Source organism: Mustela erminea, chromosome 18 (assembly GCF_009829155.1).
Source record: "Mustela erminea isolate mMusErm1 chromosome 18, mMusErm1.Pri, whole genome shotgun sequence".
Taxonomy (NCBI): domain Eukaryota; kingdom Metazoa; phylum Chordata; class Mammalia; order Carnivora; family Mustelidae; genus Mustela; species Mustela erminea.
The window spans coordinates 43,825,671-43,838,238 of record NC_045631.1 but is presented as its reverse complement, the minus strand read 5'-3'; the positions used below and the strand labels follow the sequence as shown (position 1 = coordinate 43,838,238).

The window sequence follows — 12,568 nt, the reverse complement described above, 5'->3', positions numbered from 1 at the left end:
TCTGCCTGCTTGTGCTTTCTCTCTGTCAAACAAATAAATAAAATCTTAAAAAAAAAAAGGCCCCCGGGTGGCTCAGTCGGTTAAGTATCTGCCTTTGAATCAGGTCATGATCCCAGGGTCCTGGGATCAAGTCCCACATTGGGCTCTCTGCTCAGTGGGGAGCCTACTTCTCCCTCTATCCCTCCTCCTAGCTCCTGATCTCTCTCTCAGAAATAAAATCTTAAAAAAAAAAAAAAATTAAGGGGCGCCTAGGTGGCTCAGTGGGTTAAGCCTCTGCCTTCGGCTCAGGTCATGATCTCAGGGTCCTGGGATTGAGATCCGTGTTGGGCTCTCTGCTCAGCGGGGAGCCTGCTTACCCCCCCCCGACCCCCGCCTGCCTCTCTGCCTACTTGTGATCTGTCAAATAAATAAATAAAATTTTTATTAAAAAAAAAAATGAGGGGCGCCTGGGTGGCTCAGTGGGTTAAGCCGCTGCCTTCGGCTCAGGTCATGATCTCAGGGTCCTGGGATCGAGTCCCGCATCGGGCTCTCTGCTCAGCAGGGAGCCTGCTTCCCTCTCTCTCTCTCTGCCTGCCTCTCCATCTACTTGTGATTTCTCTCTGTCAAATAAATAAATAAAATCTTTAAAAAAAAATAAATAAATAAATAAAAAAAAAAATGATGGGGCGCCTGGGTGGCTCATTGGGTTAAAGCCTCTGCCTTTGGCTCAGGTCATGATCCCAGGGTCCTGGGATCGAGCCCCACATCGGGCTCTCTGCTCTGCGGGGAGCCTGCTTTCTCCTCTATCTCTGCCTGCCTCTGCCTACTTGTGATCTTGGTCTGTCAAGTAAATAAATAAAAATATTTAAAGAAAAAAAAAAAAAATGAGGGGCTGAGGGGCGCCTGGGTGGCTCAGTGGGTTAAAGCCTCTCCCTTCAGCTCAGGTCATGATCCCAGGGATCAGGGTCCTAGGATCGAACCCCGTATCGGGCTCTCTGCTCAGCAGGGAGCCTGCTTCCTCCTCTCTCTGCCTACTTCTCTGCCTACTTGTGATCTCGGTCTGTCAAATAAATAAATAAAATCTTAAAAAAAAAAAAAAAGTTAAAAAAAAAAGAAAAAGAATAGCTTAGGTCACAGCTTTCCTGTGAAGGCGCACTGTGGCATTCTAACACTGCACCTGTGATCTTGGCCACACCACCAAACGGAGCAAAAATATGAAACCAGAAACGGTCTTGGAGAGAGTGAGTGAGCGAGAGAGCACTCGCAGACAAGCAGGTGGTGAGAGGGTGGGGGCAGAGGGAGAGGGAGGAGGAGAGAGAATCTCAAGCAGGCGCCACGCATGCCCAGCACAGAGCACAACACAAGGCTCAATCTCACAACCCCAAGATGGTGACCTAAGCTGAAACTGAGAGCTGGATGCTCAGGACGCTTGGGTGGTTCAGTCATTTCAGTGTCCAACTCTTGATTTCAGCTCAGGTCAATCTCGAGATCAATCTCGAGATCATGAGATTAAGCCCCATGTTGGGTTCCCTGCTCAGCTGGGAGTCTGCTTCTCTCCCTTGCCTTCAGCCCCTGCCCTGGCTCACGCGCACGCATGTGCTCTTTCTCTAAAATAAATGAATCTTAAAAAAAAAAAAAAAAAAAAAAAAATGAGTTGGACACTCAACCAACTGAGTCACCTAGGTGCCTCAATAACTTGTTTTATGCCCCAGTTCTGGGGTGGTTTTTTACACACCAAAGGCTAAATGATAGAACAGGTTACAAGTTCAAAGGAAATTTGGGGCCAGGTGCGGGTGTATAATCATCATTTGGTACATTCCCCACTGCTGAGTTTCCATATCCCTGAGCTTCTGTTCCTTTGACAATTCTCTGCATTCCAAGTTTATTCAAGTCATTTCCCCAGCTGCCTGCCTCTTTGGGGCCAAGGGCCATCATCCTATTTTCTAAACACAAGAGTTACCCATGTGTCTTACTAAGACACACATGCACCTTAAAAATATTTTAAAGGACAGGGGCGCCTGGGTGGCTCAGTGGGTTGGGCTGCTGCCTTCAGCTCGGGTCATGATCTCGGGGTCCCGGGATCGAGTCCCGCATCGGGCTCTCTGCTCGGCGGGGAGCCTGCTTCCTCCTCTCTCTCTCTCTGCCTCTCTGCCTACTTGTGATCTCTGTCTGTCAAATAAATAAATAAAACCTTAAAAAATATATATATTTTATTTTTTTTTTTTTAAAGATTTTATTTATTTATTTGACAGAGAGAGATGACAAGCAGGCAGAGAGGCAGGCACAGAGAGAGGAGGAAGCAGGCTCCCTGCTGAGCAGAGAGCCCGATGCGGGGCTCGATCCCAGGACCCTGAGATCATGACCTGAGCTGAAGGCAGCGGCTTAACCCACTGAGCCACCCAGGCGCCCCAAAAAATATATATATATTTTAAAGGACACAAACATGGAAAATGCTTTTTACCCAAAGTTTTTTTTAACCAGTGTTATTTAAAAGAGCTAAAATTTAGAAATAATCTCAATGTCCACAGTGGAACAATTAAGTAAACTAATAACCCGCTCAAAAAATATTATATGCTCATTACAAATAATGCATATGAGGGACAATAATGATAGGAAAGTGCTAATGCATTAAGGTTGTGGGTAAAATATTGGTAATCAAAAACGTATTCATTGGGACGCCTGGGTGGCTCAGTTGGTTAGGCAGCTGCCTTCGGCTCGGGTCATGATCCCAGTGTCCTGGGATCGAGTCCCACATCGGGCTCCTTGCTCCGCAGGGAGCCTGCTTCTCCCTCTGACTCTGCCTACCACTCTGTCTGCCTGTGCTCGCTCTTGCTCTCTCTCTCTCTGACAAATAAATAAATAAAATCTAAAAAAAACCCCAAAAAAACAAAAAACGTATTCATGATCATAACTACACAGAAAATGAGCATTAAAAAAAAAAAAAAATAGGGGGCCTGGGTGGCTCAGTGGGTTAAGCCGCTGCCTTCGGCTCAGGTCATGATCTCAGGGTCCTGGGATCGAGTCCCACATCGGGCTCTCTGCTCAGCGGAGGGCCTGCTTCCCTTCCTCTCTATCTGCCTGCTTCTCTGCCTACTTGTGATCTCTGTCTGTCAAATAAATAAATAAAATCTTAAAAAAAAAAATAAATAATGGGGCACCTGGGTGGTTCTGTTGGTTCAGTATCTGACTCTTGATTTCAGCTCAGGTCACGATCTCAGAGTTGGGAGATAGAGACTCATGTGGGGCTCTACACTGGGCACGGAGTCTGCTTATGATTCTCTTTCTCCCTTGCCCTCTCTCCCTCCCCACTCTAAAAAAATTATAATAAAAATAAAATTTAAAAAAGGGAAAAAGAATAGAGACAGAAGTAGATGAATGCATGGGCGCCTGGGTGGCTCAGTGGGTTGAGCCTCTGCCTTCGGCTACGGTCATGGTCTCAGGGTCCTGGGACTGAGCCCCATGTCGGGATTTCTGCTCAGCGGGGAACCTGCTTCCCCTCTCTCTCTCTGCCTGCCTCTCTGCCGACTTCTGATCTCTGTCAAATAAATAAATAAAATCTTTAAAAAAAAAAAAAAAAAGAAGTAGATGAATGCTTATCCAGATTAGGGGTACTGAGGATAAATGGGCAGTGACTGACAATGGTTATGGGCTTTTTTCTTTTGGGGGTGATGAAAATGTTCTAAGTCTGACTGTGTATTCACATAGCTTGCATATCTCTGTGAATACGCTAAAAGCCATTTAAAAAACAACAAAACCACTTTATTTATTTGAGTGGGAGCCTGATGCGGGACTCAATCCCAGGACCCTGAGATCATGACCTGAACTGAAGGCAGTCGCTTAACCAACTGAGCCACCAGGCACCTCTAACTTCATTGTTTTTTTAAGCATTTTTTTTTTTTTAAAGATTTTTATTTATTTATTTGACAGACAGAGATCACAAGTAGGCAGAGAGGCAGGCAGAGAGAGAGGAGGAAGCAGGCTCCCCGCTGAGCAGCGAGCCCGATGTGGGGCTCGATCCCAGGACCCTGAGATCATGACCTGAGCGGAAGGGAGAGGCTTAACCCACCCAGGCGCCCCTCTAACTTCATTTTTAAAAAGGGTGGCTTTGGAAACTGTAGTCATACCAATGAAAATACCTGGAAGTCACAGACAGAACTCCTCTCCAGCTCCTGCCCTACCACCCACAAAGGCACATGACATCACAGGTTGGGAGCAATTCACATACCCCACCCAGCTGCTGGATGGCCCCCGTCAAAAACTGGAGACTTTTGCCAGCAGGCAGATCCAGATAAAAGGACTTTCCAGAGAAGGGCTGCCTCCCAGCATTTGGTGAGTTCTTCCGGCATTTTTCCAGACAACTGGAAACTCCCAGCTGAGTCCCTAGAAAAGAACGACAAAAGGAACAAAGTGAGAAGCACGGGCTAAGGGAGTCCCGCGAGCAAAGCAATGCTCACCAACGGCTTCTGCGTGGCATGCCCCGGGTAGGCCCCGGGCATGGAAAGATGAACCTGAGACTAGCGCTCCTGCCCTGGTGAAGCTCGGATGCAGAGACACCAGGACCCTCACACATGGATGGTGGGAACATAACACAGTGCAGCCACTTGAGAAAAGTGAGGCAGTGTCTCAAAATGCTAACCATTAACATGTGACCCAGCAATTACACTCCTAGGCCTGTATCAGGGAGAAATGAACGCATACGCCCAGATAAAAACCTATACAGGGTGCCTGGATGGCTCAGTTGGTTAAGCGACTGGCTTCAGCTCAGGTCATGATCCCGGAGTTCTGGGATTGAGTCCTACATCGGGCTCTCAGCTCCATGGGGAGTCTGCTTCTCCCTCTGACCTTCTCTCCTCTCTCACTCTCTCTCTAATAATAAATAAAATCTAAAAACAAACAAACAAACAAAAAAACCTATACAAGAAGGTTCATTGCAGCCTGGTTCATTGAGCCAATAGGGAATAATTCGCATGTAAATAAAACGGTAAGTGGAATGTGGTATATCCACTCAATGTAATTTTATTGGGCAATAAAAAAAGACTGAACTACTGATACATGCTACAACTGGGTTGAACCTCAAACACATGCTGAATTAGAAAAGCCAGACACAAAGGACCACATATTATATGACTGCATTTATATGAAATGCCCAGAAAAGGAAAACAGAGAGAGAAATTAGATCAGCGGTCACTTAAAGGCTGATGGTGGGCGGAATAAGGAGTGACTAAAAATGGGCATGAGGTTCTTTTCGGGTTGATGAAAATATTCTAAAATTAGACTGGTGTGTTAGTTGCATAACTTGGTAAATTAACTAAAAATCACCGAAAGCATACATTACAACAAATGAATTTTATAGTATGTAAATTATATCTCAATGAAGCTAAAAAAAGGAACCCCCAAAACCTTCAATGAATATAATCTTGAGAATTGTACATTTCACTGTATATAAATTTTACATTAAATGGAAAAAACTATAAACAAATATGGAATTCTAGTCAATGAAACGCATGCTGAACTATTTAGAGGGAAAGGTACTACTGTCTACAAATTACTTGAAATGTATCAAAAATACAATAGATGGGAAACCTGGGTGGCTCAGTGGGTTAAGCCTCTGCCTTTGGTCATGTGTTCCTGGGATGGAGCCCCACATCGGGCTCTCTGCTAAGCAGGGAGCCTGCTTCCCCCCACTCCCTCCTGCCTGCCTCTCTGCCTACTTGTGATCTCTGTCTGTCAAATAAATAAATAAAATCTTAAAAAAAAAATACAACAGATAAAAATCAATGATGATAAAATAAGTATAGTAAAACATCAACGGTAAAACTAAACGGTATGTCCTGATGCTCGTGTGGAATTCTTTTGACTTTGTTGCAGGGCTGAAAACTTTCACAATAAATGTTAAGAGATAAAACAGATAAAAATGGATTTGAGAGAATGTGATAAACACTAAAGACAGGCAAAGAAGTTCTAACATACAGATAAGAAGAGTTCCTAAACACAATGAAAGAAAACAAAAAATCCCCAGAATACTAAAACTTACAATTGAAGAAACTTTCCCTGAAATAAAAAAGTGTATTTGAAACTAACAAATTCAGTTTGTCACATACTTGAAAAAATGGACCCGGAAGAGCCAATACCAAGATATAGTTAGTGACATTGCTGGATTTTTTTTTTTTTAAGATTTTATTTATTATTTATTGGACAGAGAGAAAGAGTGAGCATGAGTAGGGGGAGAGGCAGAGGGAGAGGGAAAAGCAGATTCCTGCTGACCAGGGAGCCTGATGTGCGACTCGATTCTAGGACTCTGGGATCGTGACCAAGCCGAAGGCAGACGCTTAACCGACTGAGCCACCCAAGCACCCCCGGATCAGATAATTTTGTAAGTTTTCTAAAACTCTTTGATTCCACTAATTCTTTTTTTAAATTTATTTATTTGATAGAGATCATAAGTAGGCAGAGAGGCAGGCGGAGAGAGAGATTGGAGGAAGCAGGCTCCCTGCTGAGCAGAGTCCAATGCAGGGCTCGATCCCAGGACCCTGGGATCATGACCTGAGCCGAAGGCAGAGGCTTTAACCCACTGAGCCACCCAGGAGCCCCTGATTCCATGAATTCTTGCATCACTGCTACCTACTGCCCTATCAGACTCCCAGCTGGACCTGCTCAGTTAAACCCTGCCTGCCCTGGTGAGATGGTATTTTTCTTTTTCTGAGTTCCATATCACTTACTGTCTGTCCTCGTGGTATTTTCAGCTTCATATTCTTGTTTACTTCTTCAGGGTGAACCTCTGGGCTCCCCATTAGACTGGGAACTATTTAGGGAAGAGATTTTGACCTACATATCAGTATTGTTCCCATAAAACCAGAGCCTGCTCTCCCATCCTCAGCGGGCGCCTGACCGCCGGGCACTTAACTTCTGGTCCCCTAAACCTTCCTCTTCCTGAAAGTGTCAGGTACAGAGGCGGAAAATACTGGAGAGTCAGGTTGGCATTTCACAGAGAAGACTCCTGTTGTGAGTCCCTGCCTCTGCTTCTTCCTAGCTGTGTAACCCTGGGCAGGTCACAATCTCTCTTAGTGTCTCCCAATCTTCTGAAATAGTGATAACAATTACTACCCATCCTCCTTGGACAGTCCATATGGAGTAAATCAAATACTGCAAATTGTGTCAGGTAATGATATTGGGGGGGTGGGTATTCAAATACTTAACCTGCACCAACCACTCTGAATGGAGACTGGCCGGATTTAGCCAAATGAGGAATACCTGCCGAAAGTTAGCCCTGGGCATTATTCTAACTGTGGCCATTCTAATCTTTTTTTTTTTTTTTTTTTTTTTAAAGATTTTATTTATTTATTTGACAGAGAGAGATCACAAGTAGGCCATTCTAGATCCCTCCCAATGCTAACTTCTCCAGAAAGCTTGCTTTTCTTTTTTTCTTTTTTTTTTTTTTAAAGATTTTATTTATTTATTTGAGAGAGAGACAGTGAGAGAGAACATGAGCGAGGAGAAGGTCAGAGAGAGAAGCAGACTCCCCGTGGAGCCGGGAGCCCGATGCGGGACTCGATCCCGGGTCTCCGGGATCATGACCTGAGCCGAAGGCAGTCGTCCAACCAACTGAGCCATCCAGGCGTCCCTCTTTTTTTCTTTTTTAATTGAAGTATAAATAACATACAACATTGTTATTAGTTTCAGGTGTACACTTTAATTCTGTACTTGCATAGGAAGCTCTCTCAGAATCACTCCCTTCGAGTTCCAAACAAGATGATAAACACATAAGGCCCACTGACTTTCTCGACAGAAATAAAAACCTAGAGAAGCCACGGAAGTGAGAAGGAATGAGATGGATGTCAGATCCGGGCCTTGGGGGCTGGGAGGACAGTAAGCTCAGAGCAGAAGGGTGCCAGGGTGTGAAGGTGGGGGACAGACTGGGGATTGCTTCCTACTTGTGCTGTCACTGCTTGGCAGTGGGCAGGGCCAGTAAGCAGCCCCGTACCCCCCAGAGGCAGCAGGGTACCATCAAGGCAGTGTGGGAGCCTAGCACAGGGTAAATACACACATATGTATGAGAAAGAGATAACAAGAGGTCAAGGGGACCGCGAGCTGGCTGGTGTCTGAATGAACCTTCCTCCCTACCGTCTATCCATTTGGTGAGTTAGGTAATTACAACTCAAGGAGACAGCTCTTTTTTTTTTTTAAAGATTTTATTTATTTGACAGACAGATCACAAGTAGGCAGAGAGGCAGGCAGAGAGGGAAGCAGGCTCCCTGATGAGCAGAGAGCCCGATGCGGGGCTCGATCCCAGGACCCTGAGATCATGACCTGAGCCGAAGGCAGAGGCTTTAACCCACTGAGCCACCCAGGCGCTCCAAGGAGACAGCTCTTGACGACGAACAGCACAAGGCACTGTGTGTATCTGGGAGGGCACAGGCTGTGGCTGCAAACAGGGAGTGACTGAGCCCATGCTGGGACCAGGGGCTGTCCTCTACTGTCCCACCCCCAGTCCCTGCACGCAATGGAGTGGCAGAGGACAGGGTCTGGGCTTTTGCATCTATGTCCCAGAAGCACGTTATCAATCAGAGTGGCTAACTGTCTCCCAGGGACATGGGCTTATAAGAAAATATGAGGCAACTGAAGAAAGAAAGTATATAAAAAACGTTTTCGGGGCACCTGGGTGGCTCAGTCATTAGGTGGCTGCCTTCGGCTCAGGTCATGATCCCGGGATCCTGGGATCGAGCCCCACATCGGGCTCTCTGCTAGGCGGGGAGCCTGCTTCCTCCTCTCTCTCTGCCTGACTCTCTGCCTACTTGTGATCTCTGTCAAATAAATAAATAAATAAAATCTTTAAAAAAAAAAAAAAAAGACGTTTTCTCTGGTACATCATATCTATCTGTCCTAAGTAATGGATTGGACAGAGAAAAGAATTTTTTTTTTTATTTTTTTATTTTTTTTTAAAGATTTTATTTATTTATTTGGCAGAGAGAGATCACAAGTAGATGGAGAGGCAGGCAGAGAGAGAGAGAGGGAGGCAGGCTCTCTGCTGAGAGCCCGATGCGGGACTCGATCCCAGGACCCTGAGATCATGACCTGAGCTGAAGGCAGCGGCTTAACCCACTGAGCCACCCAGGCACCCGAGAAAAGAATTTTAAAGTATTACAAATCATCTCAAAAAAGGGAGAATATTGGAAATAAAAAAACAGGAACAGCAGGTAAAAAAATTGGAGATAAAAGACATGAAAAATACAATAGTTAAAAAAAGCTCATATAATAAAAAGATAAATAATTCAACTATAAATGAGCAATGAGGGGCACCTGGCTGGCTCAGCTGGTGAGAGCGCAGCTCTTGATCTCAAGGTCATGAGTTTAAGCCCCATGTTGGGCATGCACCTCCTTAAAATAAAAAATACATTAAAAAAAGGGGGTGGGGTGGGGCACCTGGGAGGTGCAGTTACTTTAAGGGTCCTACTCTTGATTTCGACTCAGGTCATGATCTTGGGGTTGTGAGACAAAGCCCCACCTAGCTGGGAATGGAGCCTGTTTAAGATTCTTTCCTTGGGGCACCTGGGTGGCTCAGCGGGTTGGGCTTCTGCCTTCCACTTGGGTCACGGTCTCAGGGTCCTGGGATCGAGCCCCGTGTCAGGCTCTCTGCTCAGCGGGGAGCCTGCTTCCCCCTCTCTCTCTGCCTGCCTCTCTGCCTACTTGTGATCTCTGTCTGTTTTTATTAATTTATTTGACAGGCAGAGATCACAAGTAGGCAGAGAGGCAGGCAGAGAGAGAGGGGGAAGCAGGCTCCCTGCTGAGCAGAGAATCCAATACGGGGCTCTATCCCAGGACCCTGGGATCATGACCTGAGCCGAAGGCAGAGGCTTTAACCCACTGAGCCACCCAGGTGCCCCTGAAATTATTTTAAAGAATGAAAAAGAAAAAACCCAAACCCTCAGTAGGTGAGTTACATCTTGTAACATAGTGTGAGTTGGTGGCTGAAGTGGAGGAACTCTTCCAGAAGGTATCAAGAGGAGATAAAGAAGTGGACCAACCAGATATTAAGAAAGGACAGAAAGAGAAGTGTGAGCAACACCACAGAGGGGCTGCAAAGGGAAAGAAAAAAAGAATGGAGACAGGAAAATATTTGGAGAAATAATGGTCCAGGCTTCTCAATATATGTGGAGGGTAAATGCAAGAACTTCTGTTCTCGCCCCCAAGGGCCACTAAAATAACAGACAAAAGAATAAAAATGGACAAAGAAACTGGCAAGAAGATGACAATAGGCAAGAGAGATGCCCCTGAACTGTGGACGCTGGAAAGCACATGGTGAGTGGAAAGCAGGCAGAGGCCCCAGAGAAAGCGGCCTCTGAAGCCCTCGAGAAGCTGGAGCTGGAAGGCCCACACCTGGAGGGCCAGAGAGAGGAGGCTAGAGCACAAGACGGGGGCTGAGAAAGAGGCTATCAGAAAGCCTTTAAAAGGAATGGTTAGCCGGGCACCAGGAACCCTCTCTCACCCCAGCAGAAGACTCCAGCAATGGTTCTTCCCTGGGGGGGAGATTTTGATGGAAACATTGTTGGTGGTCACAATGGAGAGGGGTTGTGCTTCTAGCCAGCAGAAGCCAGGAAAGCAGCTTCACATCTTCCAGGACAAGGTCCTTGCAGGAAAATGACCTGGCCCTACATGTCAACAGCGCTAAGTGTGAAAGCTCCCTGGGCTAGAGGACATGGAGCACAGGTGAGAGCAGGGATAAGCCCCACTGAAAACACAGAAGATTAAGAGGATATCTATCTATTGAACAGTGAGACCTGTAAACCTCTTCCCCTATGGAGCTCCCAGAATGCTGACCACCACACTTATAACCCCAGTGTGATAGTGGTAGGAGGTATGGCCCTTTAGGTGAGATCATAATGTAGAACCTGGCCCCCAACATGAGGCTGGTGTCCTTGTAAGAAGGAGAGAGACCAGAGCTTTCACTCTCTCCATCCAGGAGGGCATAAAGAAGAGGTCATATGAACACATAGCTAGATGATACGCGTGTACAAGGCAGGAAGAGTCCTCACCAGAAACTGAATCTACTGGCGCCTTGACCTTGGACTACCAGTCTCCAGTAACAGGAGAAATAACTGTCTGTTGTTTAAGCTACTCAGTCTATGCTGTTTTGTTATAGCAGCCTGAGCTATAAGACACCCACCAAAATTGCCAGGTTCCAGCCTGATTACTTAGAATCAAGTCTACTGGGGCGCCTGGGTGGCTCAGTGGGTTAAGCTGCTGCCTTCGGCTCAGGTCATGATCCCAGGGTCCTGGATCGAGTCCCACATCGGGTTCTCTGCTCAGCGGGGAGCCTGCTTCCTCCTCTCTCTCTGCCTGCCTCTCTGCCTGCTTGTGATTTCTCTCTCTGTCAAATAAATAAATAAAATCTTTAAAAAAAAAAAAAAAAAAAAAAGCAATGCCTTCCATAAGCACAGAGGCAACTATAAAAAAAGGAAACTACAGAGAAAAAAGCCTTTTAGGAATTGAGAAACCTATTACAGAAATAAATTTAATATAATGATTGGAGGTTAAGTTGAAGAAATTCTACATAGAAGAGAACAAAAAACAAACAGATGGAAAGTGGGAGAGAAAGACAGGAAAACCGAAGAATTTGTCCATGAGATCCAATATCTGAATAATACAAAGTTCCAGAAATAAAAAAGAAAGAAAATGGAGGGGATGAATCTTACAGAAATAGTGCTAGCAACTTCCAGAACGAAAGAAAATGAGTTTCTAGACTGAGAGTCTCCACCAAGTGCCCTTGCCATGAATGAAACAAGTCCCACATCAGGGCACACTGTCAAGTTTCAGGACATTAAGGAGAAAGAAGATTTTGGCTTCATTTCAGGCCATTTTGGAGACCAGGTAATTTAAAAGCCTTCATAATACAAAATATCTAAAAAAAATACTGGCTAAAATATAAATACAAATCCCATCTAGCAGCTAAATTCACAAAATAAATAAATAAAAGGACCCCACAAATGCCCTGAATGATGAGAAAACTGAAAACCACTGTGGTAAAAGCTAATGCTGGCTGCCCTGGGGGAGTTTGTGGGCTTAAAAGAAAAGGGTTTGGGATTGATGAGCCAGATGGGCCCAGGAGATAAGGTTTTGTGCCTGCCTAAAGGAGGGAGATAGAATTGAGAAATCCTGCATGAATCTAGGAGAAAAGGTAAATTAGAAAATAATCTATCCACCAAAAGAGACAAAGGGGGAATACTGTCTATATTAGCTTGGGCTCTGCATGACAAAAATCTTCTCTGAGAACTCATAACCACAGGCCTCCCAAGAATTTGGAATTCAAATTCACATTACTAATGTGGTCTAAAAACCCACGATCACCACCACCAAGCAGAGAAATTAAAGCAAAATATAATCCCAGCTCGGGGCACCTAGGTGGCTCAGTGGGTCAAAGCCTCTGCCTTCGGCTCAGGTCATGATCTCAGGGTCCTGGGATCCAGCCCTGCATCTGGCTCTCTGCTCGGCAGGGAGCCTGCTTCCTCCTCTCTCTCTGCCTGCCTCTGCCTACTTGTGATCTCTGTCAAATAAACAAATAAAATCTTTAAAAATAATAATAATAATAATCCCA

At 45.4% G+C, this 12,568-nt stretch overlaps 1 protein-coding gene across 7 annotated transcripts in view; it reads right to left on the bottom strand.

Moving 5' to 3' along the window:
- Positions 1–12,568, bottom strand: part of DBF4B (DBF4 zinc finger B) — a 50,301-nt gene that overhangs the window by 19,565 nt on the left and 18,168 nt on the right. For all 7 annotated transcript variants that reach the window (XM_032321130.1, XM_032321131.1, XM_032321132.1 and 4 more), the window contains one exon: positions 4,205–4,359. In XM_032321130.1, the coding sequence (XP_032177021.1) occupies positions 4,205–4,359 (155 nt within the window). The remainder of the gene's footprint in view (positions 1–4,204; positions 4,360–12,568) is intronic.